Source organism: Leucopleurus acutus (assembly GCF_964270905.1).
Source record: "Leucopleurus acutus genome assembly, chromosome: 10".
Taxonomy (NCBI): Eukaryota; Metazoa; Chordata; class Mammalia; order Artiodactyla; family Delphinidae; genus Leucopleurus; species Leucopleurus acutus.
Window position 1 is genome coordinate 82,292,256 of NC_139153.1, and position 21,331 is coordinate 82,313,586.

At 52.5% G+C, this 21,331-nt stretch overlaps 2 protein-coding genes and 1 pseudogene across 5 annotated transcripts in view; all 3 read left to right on the forward strand.

The window, feature by feature from the left end:
- LOC309967657 (MHC class I polypeptide-related sequence B-like) overlaps positions 1 to 21,331 on the forward strand; it is a 117,215-nt pseudogene that overhangs the window by 46,358 nt on the left and 49,526 nt on the right. The window lies entirely within an intron of this gene.
- Positions 1,015 to 14,040, forward strand: CCHCR1 (coiled-coil alpha-helical rod protein 1; the record flags this gene model as incomplete). 3 transcript variants are annotated; one of them, XM_082847501.1, is made up of 18 exons in its annotated part: positions 1,015 to 1,257; positions 1,529 to 1,595; positions 1,674 to 1,887; positions 3,624 to 3,927; positions 6,381 to 6,544; positions 6,661 to 6,796; positions 6,994 to 7,104; positions 7,318 to 7,467; positions 7,918 to 8,028; positions 8,240 to 8,346; positions 11,206 to 11,318; positions 11,481 to 11,526; positions 11,686 to 11,822; positions 11,951 to 12,139; positions 12,237 to 12,338; positions 13,169 to 13,320; positions 13,419 to 13,590; positions 13,807 to 14,040. In XM_082847501.1, 18 exons carry the CDS (start codon positions 1,015 to 1,017, stop codon positions 13,914 to 13,916), a joined length of 2,628 nt encoding a protein of 875 aa, XP_082703627.1. In that variant the 3' UTR covers positions 13,917 to 14,040. The 3 variants fall into 3 exon arrangements, with proteins under 3 accessions (XP_082703627.1, XP_082703628.1, XP_082703629.1); XM_082847502.1 differs by having other exon boundaries at positions 1,015 to 1,230; positions 1,782 to 1,887; XM_082847503.1 differs by lacking the exon at positions 1,015 to 1,257 and having other exon boundaries at positions 1,507 to 1,595.
- Positions 16,197 to 17,299, forward strand: PSORS1C2 (psoriasis susceptibility 1 candidate 2; the record flags this gene model as incomplete). Its single annotated transcript, XM_082847433.1, is given in 4 exon segments — positions 16,197 to 16,238; positions 16,240 to 16,249; positions 16,886 to 17,166; positions 17,168 to 17,299. Coding segments are annotated over 4 exon segments (465 nt in total).

Sequence of the window (21,331 nt, forward strand, 5' to 3'; positions counted from 1 at the left end):
GTGCTCCTGCGGCTGTTTGACAGCGAGGAAATCAGGGCCAGGAGGGGCGCGGCCTCCGCGCGCGGGCAGCGCCGACCCCGCCTTCGGAATTCCCGGGTCCGAACCTCCTGCCGAGCGAGCCCGCCCCCCTTGCCGTTTCTTATTGGCCATTTCGTTTGCCCTCCTCCTTTCCATTGGGCGACAAGCTGGGAGGGTCCCCGATCTCCCGCCTTCCACTTTTTCTGATTAGTTCACAAGTTTTCCCGGGTTCCCGGAGTTGGGCGGAGCTGCCAGGGCTCGGAGGTGCCCCCAACGCCTTAATTGGGCCAGGCTTTAGACGCTACTGCGCCTGCGTGCACCTCTTCTCCTCCTTCCGGGGTGGTAGCCTTGTAGGTTTTAGAGCGTCCCGCCAACCTGCCCGCTTTGCGCAGGCGCTGTCAGGGGTCGAGGCCGCGCCCGGGAGCTAGGTATAGGGGGTGTGGCCAAAGGGCTGGTGGGGGGGGTCTCTCGCGCCGGGTAAGGGGCCTTCGGGAGGAGTCGGTTGGGGGCGGGAAGGGGCTGAGAGGGGGTACGGGGGTGGGTTCAGGGATCCATAGGGTGGAGGGGTGCAAGGGCAGGGTAAAGGAACAAATGAGGTGGTCCGAACAGCCTTAGAGCTCAGCGTCCAGCAGGGCGAAGACTCATATCTGGGGGAGAGGAGGAAGGGAGAGCAGGCTATTGGAAGATGAGGGGCCAGAATAATTTCTTCAGGATGAAAGCAAATTAGGTTGTAGGGAGGGATAGGAATCCCAGATTGGGGGAAAAATAGATGAATTCGGGTGGCAGGGTGGGGAGATCTTAAACACCCCTCTCTCTGCTCTAGGACTCTGGAGAGGTGGGTGGGCGACAGGGATGGAAGCTGAGGAGGCAATAGAGAGAAACTGAGAGGAAGGTTGCTGGAAGGGTTTGGATGCGACGTCAGGAAGCTGGCTTTTCTGCCAAGGGGTCTAGGCCGCCTGGATTCCCCGGGGGTCCTGGGTAGGCGTCCTGCCCTACATGTGGCCACATTCATCAGGGGCCAGGCATTGGGCCAGCGCTTTGATAGGGAAGGACCCAGGAGTCATGGCTTGGTGGTGTCTGGATGGGCTTCCCCAAGGCCTTGGTGAGCCATGGAGAGAACTCTGGAGATTGGGCTCACAGCCTCTGTACTACATACGTCCTTTCTCACCTCCATCTAGGGAAGGCAGAGACTGTAGAAACTTAAGGAGGACGGTAAAGGCACTGTCCAGAATTCTAAAAGTATGAGTAAAACCAGAGCCTCTCTCAGCCTGTCTCAGTAAATTCTCTCCATCTCATGGCTGTTGCCACAGTCCTATCAGGAACCAGATTGAGACGAGCAAGTGCTCTTCGGGTATTTCCTACTTCTTCTGGGAAGTAGGATAAGAGGAGCTAAGAGTCAGATGGACCTGGCTGTTATTTAAGGATTATGACTTTGTTATTGTAGGGGCTCTCTCTTTGGAAGGTGGCCTGAAAATTGAATTGGAGTGTCCTTCTTTCTCGTATTGTCCAGGGGAGCATAGATGGCTGGACACAGACTCTAGAGACTTCAAATAATGTGGAAATGTTTCGACCCTCAGGTCAGTGGGACCTGGCAAGGGGGCTGGTGATTATGTCTCCCTGGGAAACTGACCATCTTTGTCCTTATGATTCTTCAGGTTCCACTGGGCTGATTCCCCCATCCCACTTCCAAGTTCGGCCCCTTCCAACTCTGCCAAGAATGGCTCCCAGGTGGGTCTCAGACATTCCCCTGGTTCAGCCCCCAGCCCATCAAGATGTCTTAGAGAGGCGGCCAGATAACCAGAGACCTCAAGTGACCATGTGGGGACAGGAAGTTTCTGGCAAAGGGCAGGAGCCAGGGTGGAGAGGCAGGTACAGATCTAATGTTGCTGTTTTCTTGGGCTTGCTTGCCAGTGGCGCTTCTTCCCTGAAATAGATTCCTTACCCTATTTCAGCCCTTAGTTCCATAATTTATTCATTTTTATATAAGCAGTTGTTGTTGCCTACAATGCATAAATAATAGCAGTGTGCTAGATGCTAGGGACAAGGATAACAAAAATAAATAAGAGAGATCCTGATATTAAGGAATTTTATTTTATTTTTGATAATTTTTTTTTTAACGAATTTATCTATTTATTTATTTTGTTTTTGACTGTGTTGGCCTTTGTTGTTGCGCACAGGCTTTCTCTAGTTGCAGTGAGTGGGGGCTACTCTTTGTCATGGTGTGTGGGCTTCTCATTGCAGTGGCCTCTCTTGCGGAGCACGGGCTGTAGGTGCGCGGGCTCTAGAGCGCAGGCTCAGTAGTTGTGGCACACGGGCTTAGTTGCTCCGCGGCATGTGGGATCTTCCTGGAGCAGGGCTCGAACCCGTGTCCCCTGCCTTAGCAGGCGGATTCTTAACCACTGCGCCACTAGGGAAGCCCCTATCAAAGAATTTTAAATCCTAAAGGAAGAGATAGGTTGACCCACAGCTGATTGTATTAAGTGTAGTATAAGGCAGGCTGAAGAAGTACGGGCTGGGAGTACAGACCGTGTGCTGTGGTAGTATAGATTCATTCTGATGGAGCTGACCATGCCATCTGTCAATTTGTTGTCTGTGAAAGTTCTTATTCTTGTTGTTTCATGTGTGTCTTTTCCCAAATGTACTGGAACATCATCCTGCCATTTTGTTCTTGAGTGGATTGCATGTGAGTCTGCCTTGGACCCCATCAAGGGGAAAGGAGCATAAGGACGAAAGGGGAGCATTGGAGTGAGTGTCAGGAGACGGAGACTCTTTGTGACTAATTTGGCTACCAGCTAGGGGTCCTTTGGCCAGTCACCTCATTTCTCTAGGCTACAGATCTCTGCCACTTAAAAAAGGTGTTGGGGAATTCCCTGGCAGTCCAGTGGTTAGGACTCTGCTTTCACTGCCAAGGGCACAGGTTCAGCCCCTGGTCAGGGAGCTAAGATCCTGCAAGCTGCATGGTGCGGCCAAAAGAAATTAAAATTAAGAGAAAGAAAATGCTGTGGCTCTGGGCCTCAGTGAGGGAGCTGTGTCAAGAGCCATGTTATAAGCTGGTTTCAACTTTATGTGACGCCAGTAGACTGTGCTCTCCAACGGTTGGGACTATGTAATTTATTGAGGTACTGCACTCTCAGACTTCTCATGTGGTGTACCTAACACTCAGTAAATGATTTTAACTAGTGCCTGGACTCACCATATTGATACTCGTTGCCATGACCTCTCTTTCCACCTCCATCAAACTTTTCCTTGCCCTTAAATCCGAATTCAGAAATCTCTGAGTGTCCTTCCAGCTTCTCCAGTTGAGAACGTGTGGCCTAACGATGTACACATCTGATGTTGAACACATCTGCCTGTATATTGTCCTCGAGAGAGGTCATGTTCCATGAACTCAGCCTTTAGGTCCTGTGGGCCCAGATATGCTTAGTAGGACTGTTGTCAATGATGATGGTGACGGAAGTGCAGAGATCCCCATGGCCCAGCTTCATCCCCTGCCATCTCCCCATATGGGAGCAGAGGGATCCTCTCCTCCTCCTGTCTCCATTTATGCCTTGGCCACCCTCCCAGCACCAGAGACAGGTCTCACCTGTGCTAACCTGTCTTTGAAGGTCCGTGGAGCTGGCGGGGTCGCAGGCCCTGAGCCAGCAGGCTGAGCTGATCTCTCGGCAGCTGCGAGAGCTGCGGCGGCTCGAGGAGGAGGTCCGGGTGCTGCGGGAGACCTCGCTGCAGCAGAAGATGAGGCTGGAGGCCCAGGCCGTGGAGCTGGAGGCACTGGCACGGGCAGAGAAGGCTGGCCGCGCTGAGGCCGAGGGCCTGCGTGCTGCCCTGGCTGGGGCCGAGGTTGTCCGGAAGAACCTGGAAGAAGGGAACCAGCGGGAGCTGGAGGACGTTCGGAGGCTGCACCAAGAGCAGGTGAATGTGGGCCTGGTAAGGGTTCAACTGCACAGTGGTGAGCTGGGCAGGAGCTCCCCAGCAAAGAGCAGGCATTGCAGAAAAGGGTGATGGATGTTTGCTGAAGGTGAAAGAAACAGGTGACCTGGAAAGAGGGAGAACTTGGATGTGTTGGTCTTATTCAGATTGCCCTTTTCCGCCAGGACTCAGGAGACCTCCCACCACTTGAAGCCCTCTTCCTCTTCCAGTAGGAAGTAGTTTGTCTTTCTACTTTACTCCAGGTACCCAGTTCATCTGGGAACACTGTGGGAGGGAGAGTGAGGGAGGTGGGAGTGGGGTCCTAAGGTGGACTGGGAAGGGGCGATTATGCAGTCAGCAAGCATTTATCCGTGCTTACTCTTTGCCATCCCTGAGACAAGAGCCTGGACACTGGGGTGAGCAAATCAGACAACTCTCTGCCCTTGTGGGTGGAGCTGACAGCCTAGTGGGGGATACACACATTCAATGCGTAATTTAATTCTAATTAATTAATTGCAATTGGGAAAAGAGCCATGAAGGAGAAGGACAAAGGAGCCCTGACTGGTCTGGGGGTTTGGGAAGGCCACCCTAACCAGTTGACGTGTTAGAAAATGAAACCATAAAGATATTGGAAGAAAATATGGGTGAATTCCTTTATAACCTGGGAATGGGGAAACCTTTCTACCTGTGAATCAAAATCCAGAGCCATTAAAGAAAAGATTGATATATTGACTTTATAATACCAAACTTAGGAATGACAAAATAAAAGTAAAATTAAAGGGTGATAAACTATAGAAGAATATTTCCAGGTCATATCACAAGAAAAAGCTAATATCCCTACTATATAACGTGTGCCTAGAAATCAAGAAGAGAAAGACAGCAGTCCAGGCAGAAAATGGACAGAGGAGATCATTCAAAGAAAAATATAAAGAGCCTTTAGTTTCATGAAAGATGCTTAATGATAAGAAGTTGACATTTGTGTTAAATAGGAATTGGCGGTGCCGCAGTGGTTGGGAGTCCGTCTCCCAGTGCAGGGGACATGGGTTCGAGCCCTGGTCTGGGAGGATCCCACATGCCGCGGAGCAGCTGGGCCCATGCGCCACAGCTACTGAGCCTTCGCTCTGGAGCCCGCGAGCCATAACTGCTGAGGCCCATGTGCCTAAAGCCCATGCTCTGCAGTGGGAGGGGCCACCGCAATGAGAGGCCCGTGTGCGGCGGCGAGGAGTGGCCCCCGCTGGCCGCAGCTGGAGGGGACCCGTACACGGCAACGAAGACCCAATACAGCTATAAATAAATAAATAGGTGTTGGCTGGTGGGCAGGCATGTGGGGAGGTGATGGGGGCTGGTGTGACACTTGGCTGCAAGTAGATGTGAACGGGAGGAGGCCAGAGGGGCCTGAGTGCAGGCGATGAGAGGGGCTCTGGGTGTTGGGGTGGAGTGTGAGGCCTTGGGCCTGTTCAACTTTATACTTTACCTCAAGAGCAATGGGTAACTGCTGAAAGGTTTTAACAGGGAAATGACATGATCAGATTTATATTTTATATGTAAAAGGACCAGTTTTGTGATTCGTGTTCAAAAAGCTCACAGTGACTATGGTATAGAGATAGGGCTAGAGGCGGGCAGACCGGAAGTGAGGGCAGCCACTTCCCCTCCTTCACCAGCCGAACCGTGACTCTCAGCGTATCTGACACCCTTAACCACTGTTGGTGGTGCTGTGAGAAAAGGACAAGCTCCCTGCCTTCCTAGGGCTTCCTTCTGGATGGGGGGAAGCAGACAGTAAGCACGTGCAGAAGCAGGATCATTTCATAATGATAAGAAGTGCAGGAAGGGCACGAACAGGTGATAGGACAGCACAGGTGCTGGGTAAGGATTAGCGGTCTGGGGAGGCCTTCCCCACGAGGCGGCATCACTGAGATCTGAGGAGCTGGAGGAAACCAAGCCTCCAGGTAGACTCTGAGGTGGGAAAGAGCAGACTTGTTGGGGGGACGGTGGGAGAGCACTGTGGCTGGAGCAGAGTGGGCAGTGGGAGAAACAGGACAGAGCTCAGAGAAGCAGGCAGAGGCCAAGACACGACAGGTTTCACAGGCCCAGGGAGGAAGCCGGTCTGAACGCTGTGGTGAGCCACTGGAGGCTTCTAAGACCGGTCAGGAGATGGTTGCCATTGTCCAGGCCAGAGATGAGGGTGGGTTGCCTCAGGTCGGTGGCACTGGATGTGGAGAGAAGTGACAATGTTTTGGTGGGAGACCTGACAGGAGCTGCTGGTGGGTTGGAGGGTGGTGGGGAGTGAGGCACCAAGGATGGTCTCCGTTTTGCTGTGCACAGTTGGGCGATTTCTTGGGTGCTTGTCCAAGGTCACAGAAAGTGGGAGTGAAGGGCAGGGCCAAAGCAGAGGGCGGATTTGGAAGGTCCAGGTGTGGGCGAGCTGGCCCCTGCTGAGCCCTCCCTTCTCTCCACAGCTCTCCTCCCTGACACAGGCTCACCGGGAGGCTCTTTCCAGTTTGACTAGCAAAGCTGGGGGCCTGGAGAAGTCTCTGAGTAGTCTGGAAACCAGGAGGTCAGGAGAAGCCGAAGAGCTGGCTGCGGCCCAGAGGGAGGCCGAGCTGCTGCGGAAGCAGCTGAGGTGAGTGGGCGGGTGGGCGACCGAAGGGCAGTTGGTCTGGCATTCGGTGGGTTGGTGGGTGGGCTGGGTCTCCAGGGTGCCCCCCGATGGCTACCCTGTTCCCACCCCAACCCTAGCAAGACCCAAGAGGATTTGGAGGCTCAGGTGACCTTGGTTGAGAACCTAAGGAGGTACGTGGGGGAGCAGGTCCCTCCCGAGGTCCACAGTCAGATGTGGGAATCAGAGCGACAGGAGCTTCTAGAAACCGTGCAGGTGAGAGAGTGCTGGGCATGGGGTGGGACGTGAGGGCTCAGGTCCTGGGCGAGGGGGCCCTGGAGAAGAGCACAGTCCCCGGGAGAGAAGGCAGTGCTGTCAAGGGGCACACAGACTGGCCGCCGCCCGAGGGCCACTGGGAGACCTGGCAAGAGGTAGCTGTCCTCTCTCTCTCTCTCCCCCGACCCCGCCCGAAGCACCTGCGGGAGGACCGGGCCGGCCTGCACACCACCACGGAGCTGCTGCAGGTGCGCGTGCAGAGCCTCACGCACATCCTCTGCATGCAGGAGGAGGAGCTGGCCCGGAGGGTAGGCCCCTGGCCCAGGCCCCTCACCCCCGGGTGCCCCCTGTGCATGGGAGGGGTTGGGGTGCCACTCCTAGAACCTGCCCGCGTCTTTCTTCCCCTGAACGCCTCTTCTTACTCTGGCTCCTGATGCCTGGGCAGGACAGAAGAAGTAAAACCCACCTCCTTCCTCTGCACCCCCAGGAGCCCACACTGTCCCCACTTCCTCCACCCTCAGGTTCAGCCTTCAGACTGCCTGGAGCCCGAGTTCACCAAGAAGCGCCAGTCCCTACTGAAGCGCTGGCGGGAGAAGGTGTTTTCCCTCATGGTGCAGCTGAAGGCCCAGGAGCTGGAGCACAGAGACCGCGTGGGGCAGCTGAAGGGACAGGTCGCCTGGCACCCTCCTTCTCCCCATGCTCTCCCCCAGCTCTCTGCTCCTTACAGGAGGGGTGGCATTTATTCACCAAATACTTGGGTGGTTCCCACATGCTGGCAGCACAGCCCTGAGCAAAGGCTGACAAGGACCTGCTCTCATAAGGCTTACATTTGGTGAGGTGGGCCGGCCTCCCCCAGAAGGTGACAGTGTCCAAGGATGGGTGGGTGCCACGGGCAGAGGCTGGCCACGGGTCCTGGTGGGTTGGTCACAGGGTAGTTCCTTAAGGTGTGGGCACGGGGAACATGCTTCTGGAAGGAAACCTGGACCCAGACTCCATTCTTAGGAACCCGGGCTTACTGTCTCCATGTGTGGCCTTCTTTCAGAGACCCCTGCACCTGCCCCTTCCTTCCCAGCGCCTCCCCTACAGCTTTGGCTCTAGACCTGCCTCCTCTCCTCCCCCAGGTGGCCGAGCTCCAGGAAGGAGTCAAAACCCAGTGCCAGGAGCAGGCCATCCTGCAGCACTCCCTGCAGGACAAAGCTGCAGAGGTGGAGGTAGAGCGGATGGGTGCCAAGGTCAGTGTCTGAGACGGGCAGAGGCTGAGGGAGGGCAGGGAAACCCCAGGGAGGGGGACACTTTTGTTTTGGCTGTACCACGTGGCATGCGGGATCTTAATTCCCTGAACCAGGGATCAGACCTGTGCCCCCTGCAGTGGAAGCGAGCAGTCTTAACCACTGGACCGCCAGGGAAGTCCTCAGGGGACCATCTTTACCATATCCTTCCTAGGCCCTGCAGACGGAGCTGAGCCGCACTCAGGAGGCCCGGCGCCGGGAGCAGCAGCAGACAGCCACAGCAGAGGAGCAGCTGAAGCTTGTGGCGAACGCTGTCAGCAGGTATCTGGGCTGCAGGGTGGGTGGAGTAGCATTTCTGCTTCGACAGCTTCCTGGGCATCTTGGAGTTTAAGAGCCTCAGGCAAGAGGGGCTAGAAAGCTGGCCGTGTGGAGGATGCAGGGCTGGAGGTATGTAGCCATGTAAAATCTTTGTGTTTGTTTTTTCCTGGGGCAACCCCCCTCCATATTCACAGCAGGGTCACTTGTTATGACTCCCACCCACTGCGTGTTTGGCTGGAGATGAGGTATTACTAACTTCCTCTTGCAGTTAGTAACGGCTTGAGCTAAATAGAGCACCTAGGAGGGTCTCCACCTTCAGAACTGTTCGAGGATGGGGAATGTGGACACTTGATCTTTCTTTCTTCCCTCCTTTCTCTCTTTCTTTCTCTCTTTCTTTCTTTCTCTCTCTCTCCCTCCCTCCCTCCCTCCCTCCCTCTCTCTCTCTCTCTTTCTTTCAAATTTTGCGGGCATGCCCTGTTGAGTTGAAAACAATTTGATCTATCTCTTTGAAGGCTGCGCACCCACAGGTGTGCCTCTTTTTATTGTACTTTGCTTTATTAACTTCACAGATGCTGCTACAAATCGAAGGTTTGTGGCAACTCTGTGTCGAGCAAGTCTATTGGTGCCATTTTTTCCCCAACAGCATTGTTTTAAAATTAATGCTATTTTAAAATGTTTAGTTGTTTTTTCAGACGTAATGCTATTGCACACTTAATGGACTACAGTATAGCATAAACGTAACTTTTATATGCACTGGGAACCCAGAAAATTCGTGTGACTCGCTTTATTGCAGTTTCCTTCCCCCCCCTTTATTTATTTGTTTGTTTATTTTTTTAACATCTTTTTTGGAGTATAATTGCTTTACAATGGTGTGTTAGTTTCTGCTATATAACACAGTGAATCAGCTATACATATACATATATCCCCATATCTCTTCCCTCTTGCGTCTCCCTCCCACCCTTCCTATCCCACCCCTCTAGGTGGTCACAAAGCACGAAGCTTATCTCCCTGTGCTATGCGGCTGCTTCCCACTAGCTATCTATTTTACATTTGGTAGTATATATAAGTCCATGCCACTCTCTCACTTCATCCCAGCTTACCCTTCCCCCTCCCTGCCAGTTTCCTTTTTAATCAATTGCAAGCCTGTCTCTGATACCAACTTCCTAGGTGTTTCCTTCATAGCTGTTGTTAGATAACCTTTAGAAAGACCTCTAAGGAGAAGCACAGGTTTCTTTGCAGAGGTAACAATCCCTCCTCGGCTTTGAACATGGGGACACGGAGGCGGTCTGAGGAGAGCTCTCAGCACAGCGCCTGGCTTACTGTCTGCATTCTGTAAATGTTCACTTTTACCATGAGGCTCTTGTAGATGGATCACACAACAGTTTTGGCTTAGAAAAATTGTGATGCAGGGTGGGTCCTTGCCTACCATCCCTTTCTGTTGGATTTGTACCTTGAGGACTAATTTAACCAAAAAAAAAAATTTTTCATGAAAAATTTCAAGCGTGCATGGCATTAGAGAGACTAGTTATGATGAACTACTGCCCAGATTCAATCCATTGCATGTGCCTCCTACCTCCAGGAAGACAGAAAGATACAGTGTGGACAGGGTTTTACTTTGATACCAGGACTTTACTGAAATGGTCCTTGCTAATGATTTATTGCCAAAAAGTCCACGTGGCCTAAAACAACCCAAGCTCGGATTGTTGCCAGGTTTGTTAGTCTTTTGGTGGCTTGGAGATCCTGTCAGGAAAAGGCTTTCATAAGAGCCACAGTAGGTGTTGGAAGCACCCACTCAAACAGTTTTCAGATAAAAGTGATCTCTGCTGTGCTGCTAGGGATACAGCCTTCGGCCTTTGTCGTCCGCTTGTTTTCCCCCTCGGTGCTGCATAGGCCCTCCTCCCAGGGGACCCCTTTAGACGTCTCAACTTCCATGAGCCACGTGGATCCTGCTTTGGGCACAGCCAGCTGATAAAGCATGTGGACCCGGCCTTTGTTGGTATCAGGGACTTGTTAGAGAGGATAACTTTGATCTCTGATACCTAATAGTGATCAAAAGGCAGACCGTGAGAAATAAGGTTAGCACATTGCTTGAAAAGATGTACAGTCATTTAATGCCTTCTTGGGGCAAACTGATGGAAGCTATGGGCTTTGTTCCACAGCAGAATGCACGTAAGTTCATACAGCCCAAACGTGGCACATGGCGGCAGGAGACTCCCCAAACCTGGAGACGCACCTGGAGGCCTGAGGTGCAAAAGCCTGAATCAGCTGGAGATAAGCCTGCTTTAGGGCACTTGTTTTAGCCCCCATAGAATCAATGTTACTGAACCCTTTCCTTTGTGATGGCATCTGAGTCCAGATAAGGTGTGACCCCCATGAACCTGATTATTGTTTTTACCGTAGGGTTGTTTTTAAAGACACTGATTGCAAGGACGCAAATGAGAAGCTTATGTAGGTTTTGGGACCAGAAATAGCTGCGCCTTTTTTTTTTTTTTTTTTGTCTGGGCCACACAGCATGCGGGATCTTAGTTCCCCGACCAGGGATCAAACCCACACCCCCCGCAATGGAAGTACGGAGACTTAACCACTGGACCTCCAGGGAAGTCCCTAGCTGTGCTTTTTTTTATGAGCAACTGCATCATTTTTATTTGACAATCACTAAGGGGCTTAAGCTCTCGGTTTTCTTTCACGACTGGCAGGGCACAGAGTTGGGGCCCCTACTCGTGGCTTCAGCTTCTCTTGCCCTTGCTCTGATTTCCCCTTCCCTGCTTTCCCCGCGTACATAGCAGTACAGGATAGAGGGGATCAAGTCCTTTTGGAAATAAGTTGGGGTTGAAGGGTCATGACTTTGTGTGTCTTCTCCAGCTTTGAGACCTGGCTCCAGGGCGCTGTGGCGGAGGTGACGCGGGCCGCAGCCCGGCTGCCCGGCCTCAGCAGCCGAGTCAGCTATGCCGTCCGCAAGGTCCACACCATTCGGGGTGGGTAGGGCAACTTCCAGATGCGTCCTGCCCTTCCCGCTGCCCCACCAGCTCTCTCATCCTACACCCACCCTCCTGCCTCCTCCTTACCAGTCCAGGCGTCTCCTGTTTTCCCTCTTCTGTTGCTCACCTCTCTGTCGCTCTCTGCCTTTTCTTCCCCAGGCCTGATGGCTCGAAAACTGGCCCTTGCTCAGCTGCGCCAGGAGAGGTGAAGTTTGGGCCACTTTGAGGTGGATCAGGGGCAGGAGTGGGGCGTTAAGGTGTTGGTTGCTGGGACCCAAAAAAGCGAGGATGGAGGAAGGATGGGGGCTTAGGGGTCAGGCAGCTGGGTGATTCCCCCCATCTCTGTTTCCCTTCCCTGTCTCAGCTGCCCCCGACCCCCACCGGCCACGGATATGAGCCTGGAGTTGGAGCAGCTGCGGGAGGAACGGAACCGTCTGGACACGGAACTGCAGCTGAGCGCCCACATCATCCAGCAGGAGGTGGGCCGGGCCCGGGAGCAAGGTACACCTGGTCCTCAAGTCACCGAGCTTGAGCCGGGGCCAAAGTCTGAGTCTGGGGGATGAAGAGGAAGAGGGAAGAGCTGGGGTCTAGGGTACGGAGAAGCCTGAGCGGGCACCACGTCTTCCCAGGGGAGGCGGAGCGGCAGAAGCTGAGCGAAGTGGCCCAGCAGCTGGAACAGGAGCTGCAGCGCACCCAGGAGTCCCTGGCCAGTTTGGGGCTGCAGCTGGAGGCGGCTCGCCAGGGCCAGCAGGAGAGCACGGCGGAGGCTGCCAGTCTCCGGCAGGAGCTGACCCAGCAGCAGGAGGTCTACGGGCAAGGTGTGCAGGAGGGGGCGTGGGCAGACCCGTGGTGGGGGCGGGGGTGGGAACCATGAACCAAGGCTCGCCTGACACCCCACGTGCACCTCCACCCCAGCGCTGCAGGAGAAGGTGGCCGAAGTGGAGACTCGACTGCGGGAACAGCTCTCAGAATCAGAAAGGAGACTGAACGAGGCTCGCAGGGAACACACCAAGGCCGGTGAGATTGGCTGGGGTGGACGTGGCTTTTCAGGAAGAAGGAAGTGTTGAGGCATGAGGTTATTTTAAAAACTTTATTTTTAAAGCTTTTTTGAAGTGTGCGAGTCATGAAGTTATCAAGGAAGATGAATTCTCAGGTGGTAAACACCCCTATATAGCCAGCTCAAGCAAGAGCACTTGACCAGCCCTGGATCCCCTGCAGCCCCTCCCAGTCACCCCCCTCTGCAAAGGCAGTCTGACATCTCATAGCAACGATTACCCCCAACTTTTTATTGGGAAACATTTCAGACACCTGGCCAAGTTAAAATGGACGCTCAGGTAATGGACGCTCAAATGCCTTCTCTGGTTAGAGGCAGCGGTTCCTAACCTTTGGTCACATTTCCTATCTATCTGTATATACACACATATTGATATATAAACATTTGGGGGGGGAATTATTGAAAGTAGGTTGCACACATCCTGACTGTTCAGCTGCATCTCCCACAAATAGGATATTTTCCTATGTAACCTCAATACCATTGTCACACTTTAAGAAAATGAACATGAATTGCACAAAATCTGATATCCAGTCCCTATTCAGATTCCCCCTGCAGGACTCTGGGAAGCGTCAGTGATGGGGGAGGTACTTTGGGTTCGCAGATTCATAGGCTCCTAGAGCATCAGACTCCCCTCTGTACGGAAGACTGAAAGCCACAAAGTGTCAGTGGCTCACCCGAGGCACAGAGCTGGGACCCAGTGTTCCTGCCCATCCTTCCAGGCTTGTTTTCACGGTGCCTCATGGCCTCTAGGCTGCCCAACACCCGTCCCCTCTGTGGCCTGGCTTTCCCGTAGTGGTCTCCCTGCGCCAGATCCAGCGCAAAGCCACCCGGGAAAAGGAGCGGAACCAGGAGCTGCGGCGCCTGCAGGATGAGGCCCGAAAGGAGGAGGGACAGCGGCTGACCCAGCGCCTGAAGGAGCTGGAGAGAGACAAGAACCTCATGCTGGTAGGAGGCCGAGGAGGGGCTCTTCTCAGGGAGCAGAGCTGTGGAAAGGGGAGGGGACTCTGCCCGGGCTTGGTGGCGTTTAACCCTCTCCTTCCCAGGCCACCTTGCAGCAAGAGGGTCTCCTCTCCCGTTACAAGCAGCAGCGACTGTTGGCAGTTCTTCCTTCCCCGTCGGATAAGGGGTTACCTGTGGAGTCCAGCCTCAGGCCCTCAGGGTCTTCAGCGCCTGCACCTCCAGCGGCGGCCCTATGCACCAAGGAGTCCATCAAAGGTAAGGGACAGATGGCGGGGGACTTCAGGCATCTCTCCTCCAGGCACTCTGCAATGCATGAGCCTTGTTCTCTGTGACCCCTGGAGGCCCACAGCCTCTCTTGTTCACGCCCGCCTTGGACCAGGAGCCTTCTCCCTCATAACCCTCACATCCTGCGGCGTGACTGTGACAGCCTTCTCTTGTCCACCTCCTGTCCCTTGGGGTCTTCTTTTCCAGGATCCCTTTCTGTCCTGCTCGATGACTTGCAGGGCCTGAGTGAGGCCATTTCCAAAGAGGAAGCTATTTGTGAAGGAGACATCCAGACCTCTTCTTCTGTCTGCCTCTGAGCAGCTGCGAGGACCGAAGGGATGAGGATGGAGGAGGAGTGGGTTGGGGAGGGCGTCCAGCCCAGCTCCCTTCCCATCCAGCTGCCCTCGGGGACAGCTGCCAAGATGTTGTGAATTCTCCCGTGGCTCAATAAAGATGACTGCAGTAGGAGCCATTGTTTGGACAGTTCTCTCTGGGAATATAAGGAAATTTTCTCCCTGCAGCCTCTCTTGTCCGAGAAATATGAGAAGTGGTCTCCCACACAGCTCTTTCTCTAGACGATTCCGTTTTCGAAACCCCTTTCCTAGGCTGCCCAGGAAGTTTTTGGAGAAGCTCCAGGTTTCTTTTTATTCTCAACTTTTGTTTTAAAACTACCTCTGGAAGGTGATCAGTGCCAGGAATGAAGCAGATAAAACATTCACATGTTCGACAGGAATCACAGATCCAGGCAGCATCCTGCCCCGGGGGCCACTGTGGTGGGCTTGACGGGCGGGTCCCTGCTCCCGTGGCACTTACAGTCCGGTGGGAGAGACAGACGATGGGCAAGTACTTACATGAACAAATGAGCCGTTTCAAACAATAATAAGTGCTACGAATATGAAGAGAAGAAAGAAATGACAGTGATGTGGTAGAAACTGGCTGTGTGGGGAGGGGCGGCATTAGATGGGGGGGACAGGCAAGGCCTCTCTCCGGAGGGATGTGGTGCTGAGGCCGGGGTGAGGTGAGGCGCAGGCTGTGCAGCCCCCTGGGAGGAGCATGAGGGCGGCCACAGGCTGGGCAGGCGGGAGGCTGGAGGGAGCCCGAGGGAGGATGCTGCAGGGAGAGGCCAGGCCTGGTGGAGCTTGGATTTTACTCTAGAAAGTCCTTAGAGTACTTTTAAAACTGGGGACAGCCACACGATTTGACGTACATTTTTTTTTTTTTTTTTTTGCCGTACGCGGGCCTCTCACCGCTGGGGCCCCTCCCACTGCGGAGCACAGGCTCCGGACGCACAGGCTCAGCGGCCTTGGCTCACGGGCCCAGCCTCTCCGCGGCATGTGGGATCTTCCCAGACCGGGGCACGAACCCGTGTCCCCCGCATTGGCAGGCGGACTCTCAACCACTGCGCCATCAGGGAAGCCCTTGACTTACATTTTTAAGAGATCTGTTGGCTGGCTGTGGAGGATGGGTTTGGGGTGTGGCCACGGGATGAGGAGAGAGAGGAATGAAGTCCTCAAAAGTGAGCCACGAGGGACAGTGGTGTCCCTTACTGCGGGGGAGCAGACCCGGTGGGGGACAACCCGGGGAGGAAGTGAGTTTGGACACGTTACTTCTGAGAGGCTCATGAGACGTCCAGGCAGAGGAGTCCTTGCTGAGGAAAAGTTCTAGGGGGATCTCTGAACGACTCAGACCAGACAGACTGACAACTGAAGGAGGAGGGGAGAGAAGGGGTGGGCACAGAGTTCACACCAAGGACACGGAGAGGGGCTCAAGGGGCAGTGAGGAGGATTCCAGAGGGAGGAGAAAGAGGCTGAGATGCCAGGGGGAGCTGAGGCAACTTCTTCCCGAGCCTCTGGGTGTGACTGATGGAACCAGCCCTGGGGTCGGAGAAGGAAGCAGGATGTCCTCGTACTGTCTCCTTCACCTGCAGTCACCCCAGGTGGCTCCTGGATGAAATTCTCAGATGTCACTGCTTGGGAGGCCCCCTTCACGCCTGGAGAAGGCATATGCTGGGAAGTGGAAGTTCCAGGAAGGGCTGAGCCCCAAGGAGAGGGTTCACACTGGGATGGGTGGGGGAGGCTTGGTGTACTAGCTGAGACCGTTCTAGCTGTGTCCCAGCTGTTCAAGGGAACACCCCCTGTCCTCCCCCCAATTGCCCACCCCCTGCCCGGCATCCTGCCTCCCAGCCCCTGTAATTACACTGCTTCCCCACGCGTGGTTTGCTCCCATTCCTTGGCTTCCAATGACCTTGAGGGACTAGAGGTAGAAGTCCCTGTTATTAGGGGTTGCTGCAGGGTGTGTATGAAGGAGGACATGAAAACAAGGGTGAGGTGACCAAGGTCTGGGTCATCGATAAAGCCTGGGTGGCTGGGTCCTGAGCTGAGGGACTAAAGTGAGGGACACCACCAGAGGTTACACATTAGCCACGGCCTTCCAGATGGGTTTGACCAGTTAGGTTCGGATGTGATTCCTTGTGTGACTGGGCCGGTCCCTCCCCAGAGATTGGCCTCCTCTTCCCCCTCCTCCCCTATAAAGCCTCTTGGGGTCCCCAAGCACCCAGACTCAGCCGACCCCTGACTGGGGGCCAGGAGACAGGCAAGATGCTCAACTGGAAGCTCCTGGGGATCCTGGTCCTTTGCCTGTTTTGCCGGAGGTGAGCTGGGAATAGAGGCCCAGAGTGTGATTTGGGGTGATGGGGGACGGTAAAGATGAGGCAAGGGTGAGCTGGGTGCATAGGGATAGGGAGATCCTGGGAATTCACATGAGGGGAAGAGTTAAGGGGATGGAGGTGGTGCGGGAAGGTGCATTTTAGCGCAGAATAAATGTTTTGCTGGTTTGGGTGTAGCTGCATGTGGCGATTTAGATCAGCATTCAGGTGTGGGGCGAGTGTTCATCAGAGCTGAGGTCCGTGTTAAGGGCGTGGAGGTCATCGTAGAGGTGGGGTCTGGGTGCCACGCGGTGCCAGGGTGTAGACAGCTTTGGGACTGCAGACACATATAGCGGCCCTGCCAGTGGGGTGTCCCAACCAGGGTTGGATGGAGCTTATGTGGGGGGAGCAGGGGATCCTGTCAGTTTAAAGTTGGTCCAGTCAGTGGTTCAGGACGGCGTTTCCTGTCATTTTAAGATCACTTGGGTATTCTGTGAACGTGTGAGAGTTACTTTTGAGTTTTGTTTGTGGGATCAGCTCAGGCTGTGGTCCATCGCAGAGAGGTGATGCTCCCTGGGTCTGTAGCTACGGGGAGAGGGGGGATCCTCACAACCTCTTATCTTTCTCCTTCCTCCTCTACAGGCATCTCAGGCAGCGGAGACCATCCATCTCCCTCATCCACAGAGCCCTCAGAGGAGGAGGGCCCCCCAACATTGCCTCAGGGCCCTCCAATCCCTGGTGACCCCTGGCCAGGGGTACCCCCTCTTTTTGAGGACCTTCCACCTCCAGGCCCCAGTTGTCCCTGGAGAGACCTGCCTGAATCTGGAGTCTGGCCTCCTGTACCCCCTAGAACTGATCCCCCTCAACCTCCCCGGCCTGATGACCCCTGGCCAGCAGGACCCCAGCCTCCAGAAAACCCCTGGCCCACCTGCCTCTAAGGTGGGCCACGGATCTCAGGAGGAGCCAGATCTTGACCCACCCCGGGAGGAGTACAGACAATGGATCCCCCAGAGGCATCCTGGGCCTCTGCCCTCAAGCCCATCTCTACCCTTCTGATTTCCCTTGAATTCTCCCCAATTTAGCCTAACTCCTTAATTCCTTTCCTCATTCCTTCTGTTTTATTCTGAACCCAGAAGGTGTTGTTCTCAATATTTTCTGTCCCCTCTTGAGATCGGTATTTAGCCCCCGCCTCCCCCTTCTTTTTCCTCTGACAGCCAAAGTGAACACCCCTACCTCACCTCCAGTCCTCTCCCCTCCCACCGCCTCTTCCCCACCCCTGGGACTCTCCGGGCAGGGCTGGCAGCACTGTGTTCTCTGCTGCTACCTGGTGGCCGCCAGCTGGGAACTACCAGGAAACCATGGTGCTTCCATGAAATGGAAAAACAAAAAACCATGTTTTCTAATTTTGACTCTAGGCTGCGTCTTTGCCAATGAGCAGGACTTTGAACATTCAGATGCCCTCATAACAGCCATGGACCTACAGAGATCTGGAAGTCATCTGAGTTCCTGTCTTGCCCATATGCATAGGGATGTGGAACTCAGCCAGTGGAGGGTTGGAAATGCAACTCTCAGAGTTACAAGGACATTCAGACCCACATTTCTCCCATTCTGGGATCCCTATTTTGGAGAACGAGAAACCAAGTTAAGTCTCTCTTTAATAGCTTATGGTTTGCATACCTCTGGCTGAACATGAAAACTCTCCCAGGGGGACATGGGCAGGACTAAGTTGTAAGGGGATCAATTTCCAGAAGCATATGTGTCCCTTCCTAAAATGAATCTGCCTGAGAACCGTGTTCTCCTTTTCCACATGCCTCCATTAACAAGTGAACCTTCTCTCACTAGACAGAGGAAGGCCGAGCTCTCTCGCCCACCCTGAACTGAACCTGGGTGCTCTTCCTGGAGCTACCAAATGAAGTCAATGGAAAATAAAAATCAGCCCTTTCCATCTCATGAAGAGATGAATTTTTAGTAGAAGTTTACTTTTCTGTTTAATCATTGTCAATATTTGTAGTTTTGATCAATTGCATCTTTTAATAATTGTAATTATAAACCCAGGGCAGAATAATGGTTTTTAAATAGTCTTATGGTCACAGGAAATAAATTCCAATTTATTGAGATGTACATATTTTCGTTATAGAGATATACAATAAAAGACTTTCCAAAAAGACACTAAAATACAAAAAAGGTGATACAATGCAAACAATATTTCATTAGGACCAAACTCTATAGGGAAAATGAAATGGAAAAAGGAACCAAAAAGAAAAATAAATGAGGTAAATTTGCTGACTGGCTAATGGACTTGTTCACTAATTAAAAGGGTGTTAATGAACATGAAAGGGCTATGGTGTTATATTCCATCCGCTACATTTAAAAGAGTGATGTGACTTTCTAAATATATAAGTATTTACAATTTCCCAGAAAGTGTACCCTTTGCAGTATTTAAACTGAAGATTAAAAATGTTAGTTGTTGACTTTAAAATGTGTAAGGGGTACATAGTTTCCCCAAATTCTTTAAGGGTGTATTTGAGCAGGAAAGTTGGAAAGGCAGGAGCCCAGAGATCCCAATGGCCCGATGTCAATCAAGTGGCTGGCCCGGGTGGGGTTGAAGAGGGCCTAAAAGAAATGACGGTTCCCTGACCTTAAAATCCACCGCTTTAGGACCCAGTTTGCTTACATGGTAACTCCCATCAGAACCTATATGTGACCGGTTTGAAAAAAAAAAAACGAAATAAAAACAAACAAAAAGCCCCCTAAGTTTAGAGTTTGGAAATAATCTTAGAACAGGTGCGAATTGTAGGTGTGAGCCTGTAATTTAATAGGCCTCAAAGTGGACTAGATTCACTCATTCATTCGATCATTATCTCATACCCTCAATATGTCCTGCAATGTCAGGTGCCACGGGGGAATATAACGGATAAAAATATACAGTTCCCATTCTCAGGAAGCTTAAAATTAGGCCGGGGGAGCCCTTCCTGGTCCCACTTCCCCACTCCCTTTCCCTCCTCCCCACCCTTATAACTTTTTAATAAATCCCTTTTACTTGAATTTTTGTCTCAGGATCTGCTTCTGGAACATCCAACCTAAGACACAACGAACGGTTTGCTATAAACCCTTGCAGCTGCTTTTTACTGCGCATGTGCAATAGGGGTACTGTTGCCCAAGGCATAGAGATTAAGCTCTCACTTAATTTGCACAATAACCCTATTGTTATCACCATTTCTCAGAGGAGAGAAACAAAGGCCTGGAGAGGTACAGTGACTCATGCAAGGTCATACGGAGAAAAATGGCAAAACTGGGATCTGAACTGAGGCCTGTCCTGATTTTAATTACATTATCCCATCTCTTTATTCATCTGTGTAAATCTGACACGGAATACAGTGCCTGGGCCTTCATGGACACTGAATATGTTGTATTGGGGTTCTCCACACAAACAAAACCAATAGAATATACGTGGAGATTTATTACATGAATTGGCTGAGAACGTCCACGATCTGCCGTCTGCAAACTGGAGAATCAGGAAAACCTGTGGAGCAATTTAATCCCAGTCCGAAGGCCTGAGAACCACGGGAGCTGATGGTTTTAAGTCCCAGTATGAGTGCAAAGGCCCAAGAATCAGAGGGCTGATGGGGTAAATCCCAGTCTGAGTCCAAAGAACAAGAGCCAGGAGTGCCAATGTCCAAGGGCAGGAGAAGATGGGTGTCCCAGCTCAAACAGAGAGCAGATTTGCCCTTCCTCCACCTTTTTGTTCCGTTCAGCCCTCACAGATTGGATGGTGCCCACCCACATTGGTGAGGGCGATCTTAACACTGTCTACCGATTCAAATGCTAATCTCTTCCAGAAACACCCTCACAGGCACACCTGAATGTAAGGTTTCACCAGGTCTCTGGGCATTCTTTAGCCCAGTCAAATTGACACATAAAATTAACCATCACATACATGTTCTATGAATGGCTGAATTCATTAATGAATGGTGAGTTTGGGCAACAGAGAGTAGATCAAAATGTTTAGAGTGAAGGAGATATCTATATAGCTATATAAATATATATAAATGTATAAGTATATAAATATGTACATTTTGGGCCTCATCATGATGCTTGTGGGATCTCAGTTCCTCAACCAGGGATTGAACCCAGGCTGTGGCAGTGAAAACCCGGAATCCTAACCACTAGGCCATCAGGGAACTCCCGGAGTGAAGAGTTTATAGCTTGGAGAAGAAAGAAATGTTGTGGAACAAGTAGGTTGGGGGAATTAGAGAAGGTCTTGGTGCCTGGCTCAGGAGCTCATATCTGAAAGTCTTTGTCCTTGGATAGAACTGTGTTCTTTGTGGGGAGGCGCACATAACCTGTCTGGTGTACTGTGGCAGGGAGGTATGGGATAGAAGGGAAGAAGGAAATCTGGATTCCTCAAACTGGCCCTCCCTCAGCAACTTCTCAAGCCAGTGCAATGGAGTTTGTTGGGAAAGGAAAGAGAAAAACATTCTTAAAGGAGAGAGAAAGTGAGGGAAAGAACTGAGTCCCTGATGTAACCCAGGAAAGGACCGCAGGCTCTTTGCATCATTTCCACATTATGTTGGTTTCCATGTCTTTCTCCCTTTGTAAAGTATGAGCTTCTTGAGGGCAGGGATTGTGCCTTGTCTGTCTTTGTACGCCTTACTTCTCTCCTAGTACTTGGCCCACAAGGAGTTCAATAAAGCAAATTATTAACCCCATTTTACAGATGAGGAAACTACTGTTGACAGAGGTAACTCACCTTCCAAGACAACACAAGTGCCAAAGTCAAAGCTGGATGTAAGTTCCAAACCAACTCTTCCAAGTTTGACACAACAGGTAGATGAGTGGGAGAGGGAAGGGAAAGCAAGAAGTAATTGGAGGGCTTCCCTGGTGGCGCAGTGGTTGAGAGTCCGCCTGCCGATGCAGGGGACACGGGTTCGTGCCCCGATCCGGGAAGATCCCACATGCCGCGGAGCGGCTGGGCCCGTGAGCCATGGCCGCTGAGCCTGCGTGTCCGGAGCCTGTGCTCTGCAATGGGAGAGGCCACAACAGTGAGAGGCCCGCGTACCACAAAAAAAAAAAAAGTAGTTGGAGATT